Source organism: Crinia signifera, chromosome 8 (assembly GCF_055691185.1).
Source record: "Crinia signifera chromosome 8, ASM5569118v1, whole genome shotgun sequence".
NCBI classification, from domain to species: Eukaryota; Metazoa; Chordata; class Amphibia; order Anura; family Myobatrachidae; genus Crinia; species Crinia signifera.
In genome coordinates, this window is record NC_139224.1 from 8,583,924 (window position 1) to 8,608,438 (window position 24,515).

Consider the following 24,515-nt stretch of genomic DNA (forward strand, 5'->3'; position numbering starts at 1 on the left):
TGTGATTGGGTGAGTCTTTACAGTTGTATTAATACCTGGCCTTATTTATTAATAAACATGGGATAGCCTTCACTGCCATTGCCATCGAAGGCAATTGTGCACTGGACATCGATAGTGGCATACTGTGCAATGGATAACCATGGGGATTATTCTAGTTCACTCTTTCTGACGAAATCCTTCTTAGATAGACAAAACCATGTGCACTGCAGGGGGGCAGATGTAATATGTGCAGAGAGAATTAGATTTGGGTGAGTTATTTTGTTTCTGTGCAGGGTAAATACTGGCTGCATTATTTTTACACTGCAATATAGATCTCACTTTGAAGTAAAACCCCACCCAAATCTAACTCTCGCTGCACAAGTTACATCTGCCCCACCTGCAGTGCACATGGTTTTGTCCATCTAAAGGTGCGTACACACGTACAGATTTTTCTGTCTGATCTATCTGGTGGGAACAAAAACCTGGAAATGTATAGGAGCAAATGACAATCAAAAAATTGTTCCCAAACACTTGAAAACAGACAGTGATCAGTCAGACATATTGTTTAAATCATTCTGATATAACAAATTTATCAAAGCATATTTTTTTTATGTTTTCCTGCATTTGGGTGGAAATTTTTGATTGTCATTTGCTCCCATACATTTCCAGGTTTTTGTTCCCACCAGATAGATCAGACAGAAAAATCTGTACGTGTGTACGCACCTTTAGAAGGATTTTGTCAGAAAGAGTGAATTAAAATAACCCCCCCCCCATGTTCTTACCTATCAATGGTCAGCCTTTTTCTTTGACTGATTGGCTGGTGGGCCAATCAAAATATGGGGTGGGGCTTCATTAGTGTCAGGGGCTTTACATCAATGGAGGGAAATCATCCAGTCCCCCCCTCCCCATCAATGGCAAAACTACTGTATGAAATCATTAATGATTAAATAACTGCTTTTTGAATACCCGGATCATGACAGTTTGAAAACCACTGCAAATTATTGTGAAAATTATAATATTTTTATTTGCACAGAACCACATACAGGGATACACAGATACAAACTGGGCTAAGATCCACAAAGTCCCTTCTGATACCCCTTTCACACTGCACTTTTAAAACGTTATATTGCCGTTTTTTTTCCATTTTAAAACGTTTAAGGCTGCAATGTGAAAGTGCCAGAGTTGATTTACCGGTTAAAGTTAACCGGTATTTCAACACGGTCCTACACGTTTTAAAGCCGTTTTTTTGGCAGTGTGAATGGCTCTATTTCAATGGCTTGAAACGTGTCCCTTGGGGGTTAAACGGGTTGAATGTTTGAATGGTATTAAATGATTTTTAAAACGGTTTTCACCTGCAATGTGAAAGGTCTCAAGGCTCAGACCCGTTTTAAAGTCCCATTTAAGAATACAGGGTCATTACCTATTTCTGCAATGTGAAAGCAGTATCATTCTGTGTACAAACCCCAGAATCTGGTCATTTCTGCTCTATTTCTTCATGTTATTTCTGTCCTGTGTGAACGAGTCTCATTCCTCCTGTGTATCCTAATTATCCTTTCCCTGTGTATCTGACTCATTCCTACTTGTCACATCCTACTAGTTTCTGTTCTTTGGGACATCATTATAAACATAATGCCGCATCGAAAGTGGGGGAAATTCACTTTTAGAGACTTTTATGTGGGTCATTCCCAGGGCAAGCGCATTTCCACAAAAAAATAATAATCTTAAAATAATGAATGAATAATTAATGTATCATTTATGTATTTAAGCCGCCTCCATTGATGGGATGTTCCCCCATTAGTGCCAGTGGGCTCCTATGAGCTTTCCTCATGTGTCCCAGAATCATAGCCCTGTCTCCCTTCCTATCTCTCCTCTGGTCTGGACACTCTTTCAGCAGCTCTCGAAACCTTATACACCTGTGTCTCTGGCTGCACTGCAAACTGTCCTGTTCACATTCTGCTGCTGCACAAGAGGGAGAGCCAGTGTGCCTCAACCTGGAGCTCCTCTGACAGGGAAGTCTGGGGTACAGTGCTTCCTGAGCTGCCCCCCACCCCCACACCACCCCAAGTAACCTCCAGGCCAATGGACGTCTGCATAACCAGAGGTTGCTCAGGCTTTCTGGTAAAGCTATGTTGCCGGAGCCTGTAAGATTGCATCCAAGGATGCAGCCATTGGCTGTGACACACCCAGATAATGGGGCTGTCACACACCCATTTTATGGAACATTCCATGTCCCCGCATCCAAATGCCAGTAGCATTTCAATCAAGCTCTGAATAAGCCCCTTGGGATAGATTTCTTTTTAAATTCCTCATGATGTTTGTCCCAGTTTCATGAATGCACTTTTTGAAACTTTATAGGTAAAACGCACTGCGTATAAAATGTAACATTTTAGTTGTGTCTGTAATTTGGAGAGGATATAGTGACACGTCCACGAGGGTGAATTCTGAAACTATTACACTATAATCCTGCAATGTTTATCCAGCAGCAGCACAGAACTGAAGATGGCCCCGTCCCCATCTGCCACTTGGTTTCAGCACTGCTTGCACTGGACAGCGCCCTGCTTCATTTATCCTCAAGATTGGTTCCTGCATACGGTGAGTACAGGCTGGCAAACTGAATAATGTGAAGGCCAACGTTCATTAGAGCAGGCATGTCCAACCAGCGGCCCTCCAGCTGTTGTGGAGCTACACGTCCCAGCATGCCTTGCCACAGTTTCGCTATTAGGGAATGCTAACACTATGGCAAGGCATGCTGGGATGTGTAGTTTTACAACAGCTGGAGGTTGGACATGCCTGAGTTAGAGCAAGATATTGTATCACATATGATACTCCGCCAACTACCCTGTGGTTCTTTTAAAGCTTCTAAAAAATGAATAGAGGGGATGTTGCCCATAGTAACTAATGGGATTCTGTCTATCATTTTCTAAGATGCACTAAAGAAATGATAGACTTCATGTGATTGGGCAAAATCACCTCTTTACATTTCTAGAAGCTTTTAGTAAATTGACCCCTAACTAGATAGAAATAATGGTACTTGTTTCCTAGCACGGCGCCCATCGCATACCATAGCATACCGTATTTAGTGGTACGCGATGCGTGCGATGCAATGCGATATTCCCGTTAAATTAACAGGAGTGCTTGTACAATGAAATATCGCATAGCATCGCATGATAGCAAATGGCATGCGATGCGATGCGATTTTTAATTGTACAAGCGCCCTGATGGGTGTTTACAATGTTAAATGCACCCCCATTGTCAACGCCACCCCCACTATCAACGCCAACCTGAAGCGTGGCGAGCGCAGCGAGCCCGTGCGGGGCGGCGGTACGCATCCTCCGACCTTTTCATACCCCCACTATCCACGTCGGCGTGGAGTTCATTTTAGATAGTGTGGAGAGTGCAGCGAGCCACCGAGCCCGAAGCGTGGTGAGGGGACGCGGAATACATGTAAAGTAATCCGTGTCCCCTCGCGGGGCTTGCTGCGCTCGCCACACTATCTAAAATCAACTCCACTCCGACGTGGATAGTGGGGGTATGAAAAGGTCGGAGGACGCGTACCGCCGCCGCTTGCCACGCTTCGGGTTGGCGTTGATAGTGGGGGTGGCGTTGACAATGGGGGTGCATTGAACATTGTAAGCACCCATCAGGGTGCTTGTACAATTAAAAATCGCATCTTATGCCGCTATTTTACATGCAATGCGATAAGATGCACTTCGATCAAAATCGGGGGGCGCCGTGCTAGGAAACAAGTACGGAAATAATTTTGCTGTATAACTTTTGCCGATTAGGCTGGAGGACTGAGAACAGCAATATTTAAATTAAAAAAAGAAAAAACAAAACATTACCGCTTTAAGTCTTGCAGCAAAATTGCTGAAATCCTGGCATTTGTCGCGACTCGCAGCCAATTACATTTAGCTGTTTGTGTTGAATTGTGTGGGTGCTGCATACTTGTCTACTCTCCCGGATCCTGATTGGTCGGGTTGTCTCCCACACTCCTGTAAAGGTGGCCATACACACGAAGATTTATCTTCAGATCTGGCTGGTTGGAACAAAAACATGGTTATGGATGAGAACCAATGACAGTTGACCATTTGCTTGGAAATGCTGGAAAACAGACAAACTGTCGCTCATCCATAACCATGTTTTTGTTCCAACCAGCCAGATCTGAGGATAAATCTTACTAGTGTATGGGCACCTTAAGAGTGGACAACTCTCCCACATCCCGCCCACTATATACCTTGATTCTCCAGTTCATGGGGGGAGGGGGGGGGGGGAGTTTACTAACGATGACCCAAATCTATTGCAATCCTGCCATTTTAGCCTTGTCCCTATGCATATCTGTGTATATCGCAGCATTTTACACCAGGGGGGTGGAGCCTAATGACGCAACTCTCGCTGCCCTCACTTCCAGGCTTGTGATAGGAACACAGTATACGGCTCTGTGAGACACGTTATTATTTTGGCCATGTTGACCTTTTGACCATGTCGATTCTTTGATTATCCACCTTTTGACCATGTTGACCTTTTGATTGTCGACCAATAGTTGTCGAACTAGAAACTGTAGATCTAATATACCACCAGGTGAGTTATTAATGGGACAACTGAGCTCATTCCATTGGACACTACTCCTGTCCAATCAGGTCTAATGTTTGCTACACGCCTCCAACCTAGGCAGGATTTAATGCCTCACCCAGGATCCAGGGTCACACTCAAAGTCCCTTCGCTTCTCCTTCTGATCCTGCCCCCCTCTTTCATGGTGCTGGAAGTTATGGGAGCATCAGGACAGTCAATATTCGACACCAAAGGGTTGACATGTGCAGGTCGACACAAGCAAAAAGTTGAGACGGCGATGGTTGACACATGAAATCGATGACATGAGTTTTCCATACGTTTTTCCAGATTTATAGACTTTTCTTGCTTTACCATCCACGTGGACTCTGATTGGGAACGATGAAGTGCGCCGAGCGACATTGACACCAATTTTTGTTAAAAAAGCTCATATTGACCTTTTTATGTGTCATCCTTTTGCGTATGTCGACCTTCTGCATGTTGCATGATCTTTCGTCAATACTGACCCAGTGCATTTCGACCTTTTGCTGTTGACCGGTTGACTGTCGACCATTGTCTATGAGATGATCCGTACCCAGTTATATCATGCATGGGAACCAATACAATTCCTGATTTACCAACTGAACATGTCAGTTGAACCCCATCCTCCTCCCCCCACACACAAACCAGCATTTACAGACAAATAAAGGGCTATTAAATAATCCCGGGAATACTTGTATGGGTTAATAGCCCTTTGCAGTTTGCCGCTAGACCGGCACAGTTATAATTGCATGTGAGATGCTGAACTCATCTCTGTAACCATTTCCTCTGCAAACAACTGTATTCCCCACACAGCCTGGCAGCGCAGGGTTCTTGTCCAATACCCAATGTCATTAAGTGAATCATGTTACCTGATGTCCGCAGGCGGAGCAGATCCCTGGCTATTGTTACAGAGCTCTGAGGTTTACTAGGGCATCGTACAGCTAAACACACAATCAGTCGGCAGCTGGGTATCGTATCAGGGGCAAGGGTGAGATGGAAATATACAGTAGAGGACAGCGCTAGGCCATGTCAGGTCCTACAGCTGCGGATGTGCTGCACGCTACACGCTGGGACTTGTAGTTCCAGGTCAGATACACCTCCTAAGGGGCATAACTGCACACGACTACAGTTTTGCTTGACTGTGGGTCTAATTCAGATCAGAGTGCAGGGCTGCCGATTATCATACAACTGTGATTACCGTACAACTGTCCATGCGAATGAGTGATTTGATTGTTGGGCGTTGCCAGCATTTGTGGGTGGTGCTCTGGCATTTATAGGAGGGCCCCAGAAAATGCAAGCAGCTCCCAGCCATTGGGGGGGGAGGATCAATTAGACAGTGGGTGATTGCGGATTAATTTTCCCCCATTTGCACGGATGCGATCCGTGCAAAAAGGGCGGGTTTTGAGTCTGGCGGGCCGGTGGCTACTTGATCTCTGGGCTCTGAAGATTCACAAAGGCCCTTATTCTGGTCGGTGCGGATATATCCGCGTGCGTTCGGCCCGCCGATGTTTTGTGTCTGCGCATGTGCAGAGGCGTCTCTGCGCATGTGCGAGCGGGGCGTACGAGCAAATCCCGCATGATATGTGAACACTCCGAACAGGGGGTGGAGAGGGGCGTGAAGGGCTATTTGGGCTCATTACCATATGTTTACACCCCGCGTTTCATGGGAGTTCCCATGCAAACGCTGGGCGTACGCATGGTAATGCGGCCGTGACGCACGTGTAGGGGGCGGACATATGACATCGCCGGATGTCAGCTGCCCGCCCAGATCCCTGCTTTTGCACGGAAAAATGTCCGTGTGGTCTGAGGTTGCGGGTGCTGGTGGACCACTCGGTCCTGCATTCGATGTTCTGCGACCATCGAATGATGGGGGAGGTTCCCGGAGATGGAGGAGGCGTATTCATGAGAAATACACGTGCGGTCCGTTCGGCCAGCTTCTTACCGCATACGGACGGAGGTGGCGATCCGTATGGAAGGCGGGGTTTCGCACGCACGGTCCTGGCCGCATAATCGGATCCGGCCGCACCGATCAGAATAAGGGCCAATGTCTGAATCGGGCGCTATGTACTTAATGAAGAACGGCCCCTTCCTGACCCCATTCTGCCTGGGTATTAGGATCAGTCTGTGCTGGAATGTGCAGGACAAACATTTACAGGAGATTCTGAGCAATCTGGCCCGAGGCCTGTGGCGGATTTGTAGGAACTAATGAACTCAATACTAATAATCTCATGTTTGGGTCCTTATTGGGTATTGCTGTAGGTCGACAATGGCTAGGCCAAAAGGTCGACATTTTTTTTGTCCTCGAATGTCGACATGGACACCTGAACGGTGTATGGCGTTCCTTCACATGGCACGCTGCGCTCTTAAACCTATTATATTCCCCCTTCGCGCCCTAGTGGATGGTAGGACATGAAATACCGCCTGTCGGCACTTTGGCTAGTGTAAAACCCCATGTCAACCTTCCACCCATGTCGACCTTAGGCATGTCGGCCTATTTCAAGTGTCGACCTTTAGTGGTCGACCCAATAAATGTTGACCTATACCTTTAGTATATGTGAAGAAATAGCTTTAGAGACAGCAAAATATAGATCAACTAGGTGATTCATCGCACCCTACGGGCGCTCTTCACACCGGTGTAAGGGGCTGCGCCCCCTTAATTTATGAACGTTTGTATTGTGAGAAATATGGTTAGAATTGTCTGTATTGCAACTTGAGTTGGTCCGCTGGGGGGTGGAATTGCCAGAAGGGGGTCAGGGGGGTCTGCAAATTGCGGGAGGGGGGGGGGGTGTACGGGGTTCGGCTATTAGCAGGAGGGGGCGGGGGGCGCAAATCGTGCGAGGGGGCGCTTGAATCGCGGGAAGAGGTGTCCGCATATTGCGGGAGGGAGGTTGTCGGGGTCAGCGAATTGTGGGAGGGGGGTTGTGAAGGTCCGTAAATGGCGGGAGGGGCGCGGGGGGTGCCGTGAATCTAGGGAGGGGGCACAGGGGGGGTGGCATGGGGGTCCGTGATTTGTGGGAGGGGGCATGAATCGGGGGGGGTGCGGGAGTAACGGTAGATGGTGGCTGTGGAGTAATGGTGGATGGTGGGCGTGTACTGTAGCCCTGGCTGGGCGGGGGGAGGTGATGTCAAGGGGATGGAACGTTATACACATGAAAATGTTCTACACATAGAACACTGGTCTTTTCCCTAGGGGGGGCGGGTTTGTGTATCCCGGGGGCGGGAACGTTACCTACACAGGGGATGAGTGACAGATCTGGCTAAATATATAAGAGATGCAGCAAAGGATTGTAGTAACGGATGTCTGAGGAGGCGTCAACGCAGGATTAATCATTGACTTCACCACCGCACTTTACTGAGGGCCTGCTCGCTAGGCTGCGTATATTCCCTGCTGACTCTCCCCGGCAGCCGCATTCAGTCCCCCTGCTCCGGCACTCACCACGGACGCTGTATGCAATTAGCGTAGTGCCGCTGGGGGAGCAAGGAAACCATGTGATGCGCTGCCAGCGGCACTACGTACAGTGTCCGCCGTGAGTGCTTGAGGATGGGGAACTGACTGGTGCCGCCATGAAGTGACACCGCTGCTGCCGGGGAGTAACCGCCGCTCCTGCCGGGGAGTCATCGGGGATTGCCACCCGGAGGAGGGTAAGTAAAAACCACACCACCCTGCTCCCAGTGCTGTCTCCTGTATTACCAGGCTGGCAACGTAGCTTAAAAAAGCTAAAATACAGCGTCAGGGTTTTTCTGAAAATAATTTATTACAATGTCTAAATTTATATTTAATGAATAAAATGATGAATACAAATAACACACATAATTCCCATAATGATAAAAAGATCATTGACAAAAAAAAAAATGAATAAGAATTTTCCAGCTGGCATTCAATATTATGGAGGATTTGCTTTGTGTCCAAGCCAACACCAGTAAGTATATATTTACCATATAATATGGATATCCTTGTATAAAGATCAAGCGTGAAGTCCCGGAGATTGCCCAGTAGGATTCCCAAGTATCACACAATGATGGAATGATGCTGTTCTTAAGGTATGGCAATACCTGGCTTGGTAGCTGCAGAATGTGGCTCAGTATTAGGGATCCAAGAAGGTGATGTAAAAACTGGTCCGGATGAGGTCACTTATGGAATTCCAAGGATTTATGGCTGAAGCTGGTGTGAGATGGGGTACTCTCCAATGCTGTGCTGGAATCAGAATGCTGTTAGCTCAACGCGTTTCGGCGTGTTCACACGCCTTCATCAGGAGCTGAAGTGGCAACGTAGCTTAGCCTTCGTTGAAAACGTAGCGTAGCCGGGCGCCATGATAATACACAAGTGCCACTTTTATTATGATTTAGTGCACTACAGTATTATAGATATTTCAGTTATGCTGTTGTTGTATTGCTGAGTTGGGTAATCTTTGTGGATAGTAAATAAGCACATACTGATTAAAGGGCAATAACCCGTAGACTTCTAGTACAGCCGCGACAGCAGTGGAGAATGCTGCCAGCTACAGCACTGTGATCACAGGTGGTGGTAACGGCCAGTAATGCTCTATGGCCATTGATGTCTCCCCCACGTTAGGCAAATTATTCTCAATCTGAACCTCAGTCTGGGCCTATTTACCCAGCTCCGAAAATCATGGCCCCAGTAACTAACGCAATCTTCAGATGGTGTTAGTGTATAGCCTCTTATTGGCATTCAGACATCAATCTGCAGGCCCCTCCTATGCAGCGGCCATCGTAAATTGGGCAAGACCAAATATCTAGCGACCCCCCCCCATAAACCTACATTTAGGTGATGGGCAGATGCAGTCAGTGATGAGAAAAGGGTAACAAGGTGATGCAGAGGATGACAGTGAAAGGCAGGGGGTGACAGGGGGAGGCAGTGAGTCAAGAGCAGAGGATGACAGAGCGGCAGCAAGTTGCAGACACATGGTGACAGTGAGAGGCAGCTGGTGATGGACAGAGGGTAACAGGGAGAGGTAGAGGTTGACGGGCGGGCCCGTCACTAGTTACTCTTAGCACGGACCCCCTCCTCTCTGGGCCCGGGACTCCAGTCCCGGCAGCTCCACCCCTGTTGGCGGCACTGTTCACTTGCGGGGGCCTTTAGACCACTCATACAGTACAATCACAAGTCTTTGAGCAAAATGATTGCCAGGAGGGCCTCCACTTGGAGGTAAGTTGCCCTGTTATTGCAGCAGTGCAGATAGGGGCAAAAACAGATGCTTATTAATGGGGCAAAATGCAGGTAACAATAATTAGACCATAGGTCCCGCGAAATCTTGCAGGCCATGGCAGCTGCGGATGTATTGAAGCCTTCGCTTCTTGCATACTTACAGTCCCCATACAGATGTAGACATGGGAACATAAGCAGCGTGATCTCCATACAGTCCTGCACTACAACTGAATGACTGGGAATCCAGGCATGACCCAACGAGCTTAGCAGCACACCGCTACAGCGCAGTAGACCGCTGGAGGTTGTAATGGCATATCTGCGGATGAGTCCGGCCAAAGCCTTATCTCCTCTCTGCAAGGAGGTCTGCTCGGAGGGGCCTGGGGAACGCGCTGCTTGTATTGTCTTCACTCCGGGCCTCTCGGAGCATAATATGTTAACAAAGAAATTAGCGAAAGCTTAAATAAACAGGCTTATTATCATGGCTGGGCATTGTTAGAAGTGAATCGAGTGGGGATAATTGATTCAGTGGCGGAGGGCTCATCAGTATTCTGTTCATTACGGCAGAAAAGATCAAATCGCATTTGATTCCACTGAGCCGGAGAAACGCTAGCGTCTTTCGTCTTTTCTGTTTTAATAGATGGGAAAAAATAATCGACGGTTGTCGGAGTTGTAAAAAAATAAAATAAAAAAAAATCCCCAATAAAACCAACAGAAGTGTCCCCTGCTCGGAGAGATGTGTCATGTAATACAAACAGACCGGCGGCGCAGAGAATAAAAGGTAGGCCGCCATCTATTACGCCGGTCCCAGCAAACGCTTGTTGAAACAAGTGTTTAATTACCGTTCTCCCTTTCAGTGGCTGTGTGCTCAGGCAGGGTATCTATCAAAGCATTGTTTGTGCTGCGACAGAAGGGATTGTGTCATTAACCATAAAGTAATCAGTCTACTTAGTAAATATAGGACCAGACTTTTGGGCCTTCATTGCCGTTTTATAGCATGAGAACACGGAATATGAATTCCCGCGGGGCTTGTGACTTCAATGAGGCAGGCAATGATGGCAGCCATTTCTATCGCTGCTGAAAGTTCCATAGTAGCGGCCAGGGTTTCAAGTGGTCCAGGAGAGGTGTTAGAACTCATGTGAGTGTACCAGGAGCAGGCTTGCCTACCCTCCCGGAATGGCCGGGAGCCTCCCGAAAATCGGGTCCACCTCCCGGCCCCCCAGGAAGGTGGGCAAGTCTCCCGCATTCTGTTCATAGCCCCCGCTCCCCCATTGGCCGCTGATTTAATTACCGCAAATCGCGGGTCCGCAGTGAGGGGGCGGGGCTTAAATGACACAATCGCCACATTTAAGCCCCACCCCCTCTCTGCTGCCAGAGAATCACTGAGTTTTACGGCATGGGCGGAGCCAAGTGATGTCAGCCTTGCCCCGCCCCCCTGATGTGTTGCCTCTCCGGACTTCTCCCAAAGAGGTGAACTTTAAAGTAGGCAAGTATGACCAGTAGGGGTGGGCCGCAGGTGGAGGAGAACCATGGAGCCACCAAAACCTGAGGAAGGGGAATTTGGAATATAGCTATTGACATGGGTGGTGTTTTTCTGTTGGAATTCCTGTACAGGGCCTTGGTGGAGATTAAACTACTTCCCCCTACTATTACAGGTGGTGGAACTCTGTTCCACTGGGTTCGCCCCGACTTTAATCATTGGTCGCAGTGGAAGTGGTAGGGGCCTGCAAAGTGCCCATAGCCATACCCCCAAAATGGCATGGCAGTACCCCTTCAGATGCCACTGCACAGGGTCCTGCTGTTCACAAAGGAGGATAGTTACAACTACAAATGCCATAGATACTAGTACCGGGGCCTGAAAGATCACTCCACGGCCCTCGGGTCCTAGGGAAAATCACCCGAGCCGCATAGTCACTGCACCTCCTCCGGTATCCGGATACTAGGTCGTCAGTTCCTAGGTTGATAGTCAATAGATTGACATTGACAAAAGGTTGACATGCACTAAGCCAACGTGGCAAACAGTCGACACAAGCAAATTGTTTTTCATGATTTAAAAAAAAATTTGGGGGGGGATTTGTTCATATTTTACCACCCACGTGGCCAGCGATTGGGAAACGGTAATGTGTGCCAAGTGCAGCTGAGCAGGGTATCTGGCTAGAAGCATGGTGAGGGTGTCTGCTACACTAAGTGGGGGTCCACGTCCTCAGGTGTCAACATTGACACAAAAAAAAAATCATTTTATCAACCTTTTTATGTGTCAACATTTTCCATGTTGATGTTTTGCCCATGTCAAGCTTGTCAAAGTAGACGCTTTGTCAATGTTGACCAAGTGCATGTTGAACTTTTGGTGTTGACTTATTGACTCCTCTGCTTCCTAGATCCTGTGTTCTGTGTTGCTTTATATTGTGACTCTCTCGCTCTTTCTTCTTGTTGTGTTTATGCTGCGTCTGTTGGCGTTGGGTGCTGAGGACCTCTGGTGGCGCCATATAAATAAAGGATAATAACAATGATATTGTTCAGTTTGCCTGACTTGATAGTTCACCAAGGCAGAGACAGAACAAGGTGTATGCTGTGCAGACCACACTCGCTTACTTTTCTTCAGTAGCCAGGAGACTTCTTTGAGTTTTCCCAGACTAGATCAGGGTTGCCTACCCTCCCGGAATGGCCGGGAGTCTCCCGAAAATCGGGTCTCCCTCCCGCCACCCCCGGATGGGTGGGCAGCCCTCCCGGATTCAGGGGGGACCCCCCTGTGCCCCCGATCGCGGCATTTAAATGCCGTAATCCGCAGTTCTCAGAGGAGTGGGCAGAGCTAAAATGGCAAAATCGCGTCATTTTAGCCCCGCCCCCTCCACGGAAAACCGTGAATTCAGCGGTTTACCATAATGGGGGCGGGGATTAGTAACGTCGCACTCGAGCCCCGCCCCCAAAGGAGCTGCTGAAACTCTCCTCTCTGGACTTCTCCCGGAGAGGAGAATATTAAAGTCGGCAACCCTGGACTAGATTATTAGACCAACCTCCTGGTTCAAGGCCTTGATTATACGTTTTGTGCAAAATCACATCTTATTTGCTGGCTACCTACTGCACAGGGTACAAGCGCAGCACTGCCCAGGGTACAAGCACAGCACTGCACAGTGGTACAAGCGCAGCACTGCACAGGATACAAGAGCAGCACTGTCACACTACCCTCCTCTGCCCATTTGCAGAGAAAATCGTCAATCCTTTCTTCAGTGACCGCCATACAATACATAGTGCATTATTGGCCACCATAGAATACATAGTACATTATTGTCCGCCATACAATACATAGTGCATTATTGACCGCCATAAAATACATAGTGCATTATTGGCCGACCATACAATACATAGTGCATTATTGGCCCCATACAATACATAGTGCATTATTGACCGCCATACAATACATAGTGCATTATTGGCCTCCATACAATACATAGTGCATTATTGACTGCCATACAATACATACTGTAGTGCATTATTGGCCGCCATACAATACATAGTGTTGCACGCCGTCCGGGTGTCCCTGCACCCGGACGGACGGCGAGCACAGCGTCATCTGACGCTGCAGACGCAGCGTCATTTGACACGGCGGGGGACGCTGCCGAGCAGCGTCCCAAGCCTCGCTCGGAGGCTAAGCGTCGGGGCGTTGCTAGGCAACGTCCCCGAGCTTCCGCCCGGCAGCCAGCAACGCGCGCGCCTGACGTCAGTCAGGCGGCGCGAGATTTGAATAAATAGCCGGCGTCTGCTGGGCACAGACGCCGGTTATAGCTTTATGCACCCTGTGCTATCTGCTATCACCCTCCGGTCCCCTGGGTCTTTGGTCCCAGTTCTCCTGGCTGCAGATCGCCATTGCAGCCTGCCTGGTCTCCCAGCCTGTCAGCTGCGTTTGCCTGTGGATCCCTTGATTCCAGTTCTTCACCAGACTCCTCTGCTGTATTTCATCGCCAGCCCGTGAGCCTGCAGTGGACCCACTATCTCCATCTTCCGTGGGTCACGTAAGTGCTCCAGTGGAGCTCTGGTCTTTATCTCCTTCGGTTCTCTGGCCCTCCGTGGCTAAGCCCCTCCGCGGGCCTGTCCTTGGTTATTCTCTTTTATATTCTTGTCCCCGTCTTCTTGTATATGTTCCCTGGCCCCCGTCTGTCATTAGTGTTCTGTTTAGGCAGGAGTGTCACCGTTGTTCCTGGTCCCTGCTTTGGGAGTCACGGTCCCTTTTGAGTATTCTTGGGGACTCCCTTCTATCCGCTGGTGTCTGCGACTAGGTCGCACTCCCCGTCTTGGCCTGGTGCCGGCAGTTAGGGGCCAGTTTCCAGTTAGGTCCAGTAGTCAGCTTGTCCTCTTGAGTGTTCCCCGTGGCGATCGCTTACCCCTTGTCATCACATAAGACCTGGCTGCATCGGGGTCGGAGCGGGCTTAACTCGCTCCTTCGAACGCGGCGGCCACAGGTGAAGCCTAGCTCCGCAGGGGTTTGCCATCTGCCTCGGGGACTCAACAGAGAGAGTGTAGGACCCGCTGTGGCCGTCCTAACCGGCGGTCCCGGCTGTGGGCTCACGCCTTATCATCTCACCGTCTGGAACCCGTATTGTCCCTGGTACCCAGGCCAGGGCAACGTAACATTATAACCGGCCATAAAATTAAAAGACAGACTATATTTGGTCTTATAAGTCCTCCTGTTGTTTTTTGGGTGATTTCGTATTATGAGTACCACTCCCCAGACTTTCTCGGATCAGCTCCAGGGGCTTACTCAGATGGTGCGGGAATTGTCGTTAAAGGTGGCTTCACAAGAGCAAAGGATGAGGCCCCCAGAAACAGGAGGTTCAGACCCCAAGATGAACCTTCCTGATCGGTTCTCTGGGGATCGCAAAACTTTCTTTAACTTCAGGGAGAGCTGCAAATTGTATTTTAAGCTCAAACCGCGCTCTTTCTCGTCCGAGGCCCAGCGTATCGGTTTAGTAATATCATTACTGCAGGGTGACCCCCAGACCTGGGCCTTTGGACTGCCTTCTGACAGCCCAGCTTTGTCTTCGCTTGACAGTTTTTTCAGTTCCCTTGGGTTGTTATATGATGACCCTGACCGGGAAGCCTCAGCAGAGACTCATCTCAGGGCCCTTAAACAAGGGAAAGACCCAGCTGAGGCTTATTGTACTGAGTTCCGCCGATGGGCAAATGACTGCGGATGGAATGATCCCGCGTTACGCAGCCAATTTCGTTGTGGTCTGGCTGACGAAATTAAGGATTGTCTCATTCAATACCCCGCTCCTAAAACTCTGGACAAATTAATGGAATTAGCCATTAAAATTGATCGTCGCCTCCGTGAGCGGAGGTCTGAACGGGGCTCTCTCACCCGGGTGGTTCCTTTTGTATCGGTAACCCCTGAGGAAAGTGAGGAGCCAATGCAACTTGGGGCAGCTCGCATTTCCCCGGAGGAAAGAGCTCGCCGACTGAGTTCAGGACTTTGCCTATACTGTGGGTGCAAGGGTCATATTCTAAAAAATTGTCCCAATAGGCCAGTAAAAGGCCGGGCCAAGTGAACGAAGAGAGGGTTCACTTCGGCCTTCAGCTATTTTCCTCTCTAGATTCGTTACTAGTTCCTGGCTACATATCCTTTCAAGGATGCAATTGGGCTGGGTCAGTTTTCATTGATAGTGGTGCGGCTGGTAACTTTCTCGATGCTGCCACCGCCCAGAGTTTGGGGATTCCCCAACTTCGGCTTCCTGTGCCCATTACCCTACGGGGTTTAGATGGGGGGGTGCTCTCCAATGGGGCTATTTTATTCCAGACTCCTCCTCTGCAGTTGACCATTGGTATCTTTCACCAGGAGGAGATTACTTTCCTGATAACTTCTTGTCCTTCTGTGCCCATCGTGTTGGGCTTTCCATGGTTGAGAAAACACAATCCCACCATTGATTGGCATCTGGGGGAAATTACCCATTGGAGTCCCACTTGCCAGCAGCAGTGCCTTCAGATTGCACTCCCTGCAAGATCCACCTCTTTAGCAGGGGTCCCTGTCCCTTACCAAGATTTTTTAGACTTTTTTTCTAAGGGCAAGGCCGACAGCTTGCCGCCACACCGTCCATACGACTGTGCCATCCAGTTGGTTCCCAACGCTTCATTACCCAAGTGCAGGCTTTATGCCTTATCAGTCCCGGAGACGAAGGCTATGGATGAGTACATCAAAGAGAGTCTTTCAAAGGGTTTTATTCGGCCCTCTAAATCACCTCTCAGTGACGGTTTCTTTTTTGTAGAAAAAAAAGACGGTTCCCTGCGGCCATGCATAGATTTCCGTGCTCTCAATAAGATTACGGTGAAAAACACCTATCCCCTTCCTTTGATTACAGTCCTTTTTGACCAACTTCGATATGCTACCATCTTTTCCAAAATCGATCTTAGGGGGGCTTATAACCTCATTAGAATCAAGGAAGGGGACGAGTGGAAAACGGCGTTCAGTACTCAGACGGGGCACTATGAGTACCTGGTAATGCCGTTTGGCCTCTCCAATGCCCCAGCCGTTTTTCAGGATTTTATCAACGACGTCCTTCGGGAATTCTTGGGGAAATTTGTAGTGGTCTATTTGGACGATATTTTAATTTTTTCCCGAGACTTGGACTCGCATAGGACACAGGTACGCCAGGTTTTGCAGAAGTTGCGGGAAAATCAGCTATTCGCTAAGCTTGAAAAATGCGAATTTGAGGTGACCCAGGTTTCTTTTTTGGGGTATATAATTTCTTCTCGTGGGTTCCAAATGGACCCCAAGAAATTACAAGCCATTGTGGATTGGGTTCGGCCCACTAATTTAAAAGCTATCCAGCGGTTCCTTGGGTTCGCAAATTATTATAGGCGTTTCATTCACGCCTTTTCGTCCATTGTGGCACCCTTGGTGGCTCTGACCAAAAAAGGGGCGGATCCATCATTATGGAGTCCTCGAGTAGAACAGGCCTTTGAGACGTTGAAGCAGGCCTTCGTTTCTGCTCCAGTTCTTAAACACCCCAACCCCGATCTACCATTTGTGGTAGAAGTTGACGCCTCTGAAGTAGGGGCCGGGGCGGTCCTCTCGCAGAGAGATCCAGAAACACTACAGTTCCACCCTTGTGCATATATGTCCAGAAAATTTTCTCAAGCTGAGTCCAATTATGATGTGGGCAACAGGGAGTTACTTGCCATCAAGTGGGCCTTTGATGAATGGCGTCAGTGGCTGGAAGGAGCTGTTCATCAGATTCTGGTCTTAACCGATCATAAGAATCTACAATACATTGAATCAGCCAAAAGACTGAACGCTCGCCAAGCCCGGTGGGCACTCTTCTTTATGAGATTTAATTTCATTATTTCTTATGTCCCTGGATCAAAAAACATTAAGGCAGATGCCCTTTCCAGATGTTTTGTTCCTCAACAAGAAGGTGGGATCAAGTCTGGGTCCATCATTCCTTCATCCTGTATCCATGCCGGAGTTAGCCAGACCTTGGAGGGTCTTCTCCGGCAAGCTCAAGGGCAAGCTCCAGCCCAAACTCCGGAGAATAAACTGTTTGTTCCTCCTTCATTGAGACGCAGAGTGTTGGCAGAATGCCATGATACTAAGATTTCGGGTCACCCAGGAGTGTATAAAACCCTTGCTTTATTATCCCGAGTGGTCTGGTGGCCAGGGATGGCCAGGGACAGCAAGGACTTTGTCTTGTCTTGTCCTGAGTGTGCCCGACATAAAGTTCCACGTTCTCGACCATTGGGAGAGTTGTTGCCTTTGTCCGTCCCAGGCAGGCCTTGGTCCCATCTGGCCATGGATTTTATTGTGGGTCTTCCAGTCTCATCACACTGTCAAGTCATTTGGGTCGTCATCGATAGATTTTCTAAGATGGCGCACTTCGTGGCTTTAAGGCAGTTGCCCTCGGCTAAAGAGTTGGCCACGCTATTCCTTCAACACATTTTTCGCCTGCACGGATTTCCCAGTGATATTGTGTCCGACCGGGGTCCACAGTTTGTGGCTCAGTTTTGGAGAATGTTCTGTGCTGCCTTAAAGGTGAAGATCAGCCTAACTTCCGCAATCCATCCACAGGCCAATGGACAAACAGAACGCCTTAATCAGTCTCTTAAACAATATCTGAGGATTTTTGCTTCCAAACTTCAAAATGACTGGGTTAGTTTCTTGCCGTTGGCCGAATTTGCGTATAATAACGCACAGCATTCGGCCTCTAAGACGTCGCCCTTTTTTGCAGTCTACGGATTCCATCCACGGGCTAATTCTCTGGGACCGAATGCCTCTGGCTCTTCTTCGTCAGCTGCCTCTCGCCTCAAAGTCGTATGGAGGAAAGTCCACTTGGCCCTTAAAGAAGCTGCTTTCAGAGAGAAGGTATTCTCTGACAAATCCAGACGGCCTTGCTCTTTCAAAGTTGGTGACTGGGTGTGGCTATCCACCCGTAATATAAAGCTTCACCAACCATCAGCAAGGTTAGGGCCTCGGTTCATTGGGCCTTTTCGGATTGTCAGGAGGGTTAATCCGGTAGCATTCCGTCTTGCTTTACCTAAGTCCCTCAGGATTTCGAGTACCTTTCATGCTTCGCTTCTTAAGCCGGTGGTGTTTTCACAGAGATTTCCTCGCAGACTGAGGAATAGCTCCGCCCCAGTGATGGTGCAGGGGCAACAGGAGTTCCGCGTGGAAAAGATCCTCGATTCTAGACTTGTGAGAGGTTCCTTGCAGTTTCTGGTACACTGGAGGGGATTTGGTCCCGAAGAGAGGTCCTGGGTTTCTGATGTAGATTTGCATTCACCCAATCTGAGGAGGGCCTTTTTTCGGCAATTCCCCGATAAACCTGGTGGGAAAGGGTTGTTAACCCTTCCTCAAGGGGGGGGTACTGTTGCACGCCGTCCGGGTGTCCCTGCACCCGGACGGACGGCGAGCACAGCGTCATCTGACGCTGCAGACGCAGCGTCATTTGACACGGCGGGGGACGCTGCCGAGCAGCGTCCCAAGCCTCGCTCGGAGGCTAAGCGTCGGGGCGTTGCTAGGCAACGTCCCCGAGCTTCCGCCCGGCAGCCAGCAACGCGCGCGCCTGACGTCAGTCAGGCGGCGCGAGATTTGAATAAATAGCCGGCGTCTGCTGGGCACAGACGCCGGTTATAGCTTTATGCACCCTGTGCTATCTGCTATCACCCTCCGGTCCCCTGGGTCTTTGGTCCCAGTTCTCCTGGCTGCAGATCGCCATTGCAGCCTGCCTGGTCTCCCAGCCTGTCAGCTGCGTTTGCCTGTGGATCCCTTGATTCCAGTTCTTCACCAGACTCCTCTGCTGTATTTCATCGTCAGCCCGTGAGCCTGCAGTGGACCCACTATCTCCATCTTCCGTGGGTCACGTAAGTGCTCCAGTGGAGCTCTGGTCTTTATCTCCTTCGGTTCTCTGGCCCTCCGTGGCTAAGCCCCTCCGCGGGCCTGTCCTTGGTTATTCTCTTTTATATTCTTGTCCCCGTCTTCTTGTATATGTTCCCTGGCCCCCGTCTGTCATTAGTGTTCTGTTTAGGCAGGAGTGTCACCGTTGTTCCTGGTCCCTGCTTTGGGAGTCACGGTCCCTTTTGAGTATTCTTGGGGACTCCCTTCTATCCGCTGGTGTCTGCGACTAGGTCGCACTCCCCGTCTTGGCCTGGTGCCGGCAGTTAGGGGCCAGTTTCCAGTTAGGTCCAGTAGTCAGCTTGTCCTCTTGAGTGTTCCCCGTGGCGATCGCTTACCCCTTGTCATCACATAAGACCTGGCTGCATCGGGGTCGGAGCGGGCTTAACTCGCTCCTTCGAACGCGGCGGCCACAGGTGAAGCCTAGCTCCGCAGGGGTTTGCCATCTGCCTCGGGGACTCAACAGAGAGAGTGTAGGACCCCCTGTGGCTGTCCTAACCGGCGGTCCCGGCTGTGGGCTCACGCCTTATCATCTCACCGTCTGGAACCCGTATTGTCCCTGGTACCCAGGCCAGGGCAACGTAACACATAGTGCATTATTGGCCGCCATACAATACATAGTGCATTATTGACTGCCATACAATACATAGTGCATTATTGCCCCCCATACAATACATAGTGCTTTATTGACCACCATGCAATACATAGTGCACTAGTAACCACCATACAACAACCCTGAATCAGACCTAATGTACGTAACACGCCTTCTAGATGAAGCTGGAGTTCATACATCAGGATGTTTATAGAATTGTTCTTTTTCTGCGCTGCAGAGATACCTGGTATACTTAACTGTGCTGCGCGTTCCTTCTCATTACCTAGCATGACGCGCAAATGGCAATGAGATGAGTCATTGGCTTCCCAATAGTTATAAATTCAATTTGTTCTGCAGCGTACGTGGAACTGTGCAAGGTGACTGCATGGAAACATCGTACAGTGTTGGAAATAGACATAATAGCATCTAGACTTTGATCGCACGCCCCTGTTATTGCCGTGGCCGCGCCAGCAGCGAAGTGGTTAATTTTTATTTTCTTGCAGAAAATATCAACGGTGAAGCCGTCATGCAGCATTAAGTCACCCTGCACGGCGGCCTGAGCTGTGCCATCTGTGTGCTCCCCTCTGTGTACATTCTCTGCAGGCTAACATGCTGAGAGGCTGCCTGCTGGAGCCCCCCGTTCTGTGGTGTAGTGAGATCAGGCAGGCGATGGGCTGCACACTGGAAGCATAGCACAATCTCTCCTCTGCTGCTGCTGCAACGACATCAGGGCTCCTGTCGGTTCTCCCTCCCCGGTCACTGCCATGCCAAACTGGTGGAGGAACCTGCTGATTTGCCTCCGCAGAATGGAAGAAGCAGGTAGGGAGGAGAATTTCCATGCATCTCTCTGATATGACTACAAATGACTGGGGTGCTGCTGGGATTCCCAAGCTGCAGAAGGTGTGTGCTAGGAGTCAGGCAGAGGTCTAATCTGTGAGATGGGACGCAGGGTGGCAGGGGGACTATTACAGGGGGTTTCCGCAATGGTCAAATAATGAGGAATTCATGTAGCGCAGTCGCTTTTCTTCTTAAATAGCTGATATCTTGGATGTTGGTTACGGTACGTTAGACACAACAGGAGGGTTTGTTTCATCTTCCCTTAATTCTAACATTTTTTGGGGGGTTCTGGATTATTTGCGTCCAGCGCTTCATGGAACCAGATATTGGGGGCTATTTAGCCCTGATTGCAAAGCACATTTATTCGCATATGATCAAAGCCATGCTGCACCGCAGGTGGGGTAGATGTAACATGTGCAGAGAGAGAGTTAGATTTGGGTGAGTTATCTTGTTTCTGTGCACACACAACACATATGCTGCGTTCTCATTGTGGCCCCTGCAAAATCCCGGGTTTTTGGCGGGGCATAGAGCATCTCAGCTCTACAGACCCCATTCATACTGCACCTTAGACCCGGGAAATTCCCATGTCTGCCCCGTTCACACTGCTTCCCCTGGTATGCCTGCCATGAAGTGTGTGGCATCTAAGAGCAGCTTTGATTGGATGTTTAAAAAGTATCTTTGATTGGCTGTTTAAAAAGCAGCTTTGAGCAATGCAATGAACTTGCTTTTTTGCATTTTGTGAGAAAAACCGGGGTCTAACCTGTTCAAACTGCCATACACCCGTGTATTACCCAGGAAAAACCCTGCAAAAAACCTGTGTGTAATTCCCGGGGCATAACACCCGGGGATTTCACAAAGACCCTTTCACACTGAGACAGGACACGGGAAATTACTGCTTGCCCTGGCAAATACCCAGGTTTTTGCTGCAGTGATAAGGGGGTATAATATAATACCTCTTACACATTGCCTCCTCGACCTGGGTTATAGCCGTACCTGGATCGAGTTGCAGTGTGAAACCAACAAGACTTATTACCTGGGTCGAGCAACCCGGCAATTCGACCTGCGTTATAATAAGCAGGGTTTAAACCCAGGTCGCCCTCTGTGTAATGGGTGACCCAGGTTTAGTGTGAATGTGTCAGGCCCGTGTTGGTGCTTGATCAGACCCGGCATCCCGATCCCAGGCCTGAACCACGTGTGCGTGTGAAAGGGGTATCACTCTCTGCACATTTTTGCATCTGCCCTATCTGCAGTGCAGCATCATTTTTGTTTATTTGTTAAAAATTGTGCTTTGGTCTGAATAACCCCCATTGTTGGGGATAAGTGCTTGGAGCTCCAAAAACTGATACTAGACCGTATAAAATCCACAATCCTGAGTTCAGTTGATCGTATTTAATGGAGTTGGTTTTAAGTTTGTGGCCTCCCCAGTGACGCGATGTTAGAACATATTACAGTGAACTCTGCTCCATCTTGCTGATGTGTTTGATGATACTTAGCGCTGCGGAGAGCGTTGTTTGTATACTGTTGTGATTTTGATGAATGTTATTTATATCTATAACCTGTGTTCAGCTCTTTACACCAGAACTGGCTGCTGTGCTCTGTAATGTGGTAATAAGCGCCTACTATTACTATTACTATCAGTATTGCAGTTCTTATGCTGACGACACCTTTTATCCAGATGTTGTCATAGGTTCAGCTTCCTTTACAGCCGTCCCCTTGCTCGGGTTCCAGGCAGGTGTGTGTGTTTGTGTGTGTGCGCGTGCGTGTGTGTGTGTGTGCGTGCGTGTGTGTGTCTTATGTAATATAACAGTTGGGCTCATGCACCAAATGCAGGATTGCAGTGTTAAGGGCCCCATACATCAGCAATTAATTGTGACAATTTTCAGATATGGAGATGATTGCCACAATTAATTTTAGATGTGTGGGCTCCCCTTTTGGCAATCCCAATCAAAATCGCCAATCGATTACTTAATCAGGTTTTTAAACATGCTTAATAATCTGGTATTATCTGCGGATCATTTTTATATGTGTGGGCATTCCCAATTCGTCTTCTTCATCTATGTACATTATGAACAGCTGAAATGACAATCGATTGGGCAATTTCCATATATGAAGATGCAATCTTTAGATGGAAAAATCTGCCGATCACTGAAATAAATCTGTAATGTGTGGGCAAAGTCAGATAGATTGTAAAATCCTTTTATCTGGCCAAAAAATCCCTGTATCTGGAAATCCATAAATTGTGATTGCTGATGTATGGGGCCCATTACTTTTTGCAGCACTCTGCCAGTTGTCTACTGAGTAAGTCCGAACGTGGACGCGTTTCGCCTTTACTTGTCTCTCCGATCAGCACGTGGCTGGGTTCTTCTGTCCATAGGCTGCAGCTGGGTGGTTACTGTGCAGATGCGCAGACTATAGATGTGTAATGGGTGCGTCATCAGGTTCATCCTGACTTCCGCTATTGTATTACGGAGATGGCACGCTACTTCTGCATCCAGCACTGGTTGGGTGCATGTGGCATTACTACTGCTGACAACTGCGGACAATAACACGCTGGGTCAGGGCGTTGTGTTTGCATGTCGCTGCCAGAGTAGTCGATAGACAGATACATGTATTCGTGCCAGATTGTACTCAGAATCATGTCCTATAGATACATATTTACTCTTCTAATTACTTTGATTTATGCGCAAATATAGAATGCACGCACCTTCCAGTGTAAAGCGGTCCTTGGGCCTGATTCGCAAAACCCAAATCCCAAATGGACAAAACCATGCATAGAGATTTGGGTTGGGGGCAGGGCCAGAGCGCCCCAGGCGAGGGGGGGGCATCCACCCGCTACACGGATGGGTGGTGGGGGTGCGGGTTCCCGGGAGAGGGGGGGTGCGGGGGTCTGAGGGGTACCTGCAGCGCTGACTGCAAGCTGGTCAGGGGGGTCCCTGTGGCGCTGTGTATTAATCTGGCGGAGTTCCCTGCAGTGACTTGGGAACAAGTAGCGCTATTCGCCGGCGGCGTGGGAAGCGCTTCTGATTTTAAAACACTGGCCACACACTGATCGGTTGAATCTCAGCCAATCAGCGTGCGGCCAGTGTTTTCAAACCAGTAGCGCTTCCCGCGCGTCAGGGACCCTTCTGACCGCGGCTTGCAGACAGTGCCGCAGGTACCTCCGCGCCACACGGATCCCCCTGCCAGCTCTAGTCTGAGTCTGCACCTCCGCTCACCTCCAACCGGGGGGGGGCGAACTGCTGCCCTCCAGTGGCCGACGCCCTAGGCAAATGCCTAAAGCTGCCTAGTGGTGGCGCCGGCCCTGGTTGGGGGTGTTGAAACTTAAATATAATTTCCAGTGTAAAAATAAAGCAGGCAGTATTTTCCCTGCACAGAAACACGATAACTCACCCAAATCTAATTCTCTCTGCACATGTTACATCTGCCCCCCTGCAGTGCAGCATTGTTTTGTTCATTTGAAAAAGATATGGCGTTTGCGATCCATTCTGAATCAGGCCCCTTGTTATACCCCTTTCACACCAGAAATGCAGAGACAAACCCAGGAATTACATTCCCAGGACAAGCAGGGACATTCCCGTGTTGGGATCCTTTCACACCAGAAAAGTCCCGGCATTTTCGGGTGTGTGAAGGGGGCGGGAAGGAGGCCGGCAGGAGGTGGGATGGCGTCGGGCAGTCTGCGGGATGGCGGCGGAGGTGGGCAGGAGGTGGTGAGAATACTCACCCCGGTTGCTTGTCCTCTGTGCAGGCCGGGGATCCACACAGGCGGCGGCGCAAATGACGGGACAGGCGGCGGATGAAGATGACGCAGATCCCCGGCGCCCGGAGAGCTGCGTCATCATCATCCACCGCCTGTCCCGTCATTTGCGCCCGCCGCCTGCATGGATTCCCGGCCGGACAGGACACCGAGGACCACCAACCCGGGTAAATATGCCCTACCCCATTCACACCAGCCAGGTCCCCGAGTTGAACCCGGAAAC

The 24,515-nt window shown here is 49.4% G+C and overlaps 1 protein-coding gene and 1 pseudogene across 1 annotated transcript in view; both read left to right on the top strand.

Moving 5' to 3' along the window:
- Positions 1-16,484: 16,484 nt before the first annotated feature.
- On the top strand, positions 16,485-18,988 carry LOC146026914 (uncharacterized; annotated as a pseudogene).
- Positions 18,989-20,166: 1,178 nt separating this feature from the next.
- The window catches only part of GRIP2 (glutamate receptor interacting protein 2), a 279,830-nt gene continuing 275,481 nt past the window's right edge, over positions 20,167-24,515 (top strand). Inside the window, exon 1 of the mRNA XM_083155696.1 lies at positions 20,167-20,520. Within this exon, the coding sequence (XP_083011822.1) occupies positions 20,466-20,520 (55 nt within the window). The 5' untranslated portion in view covers positions 20,167-20,465. The remainder of the gene's footprint in view (positions 20,521-24,515) is intronic.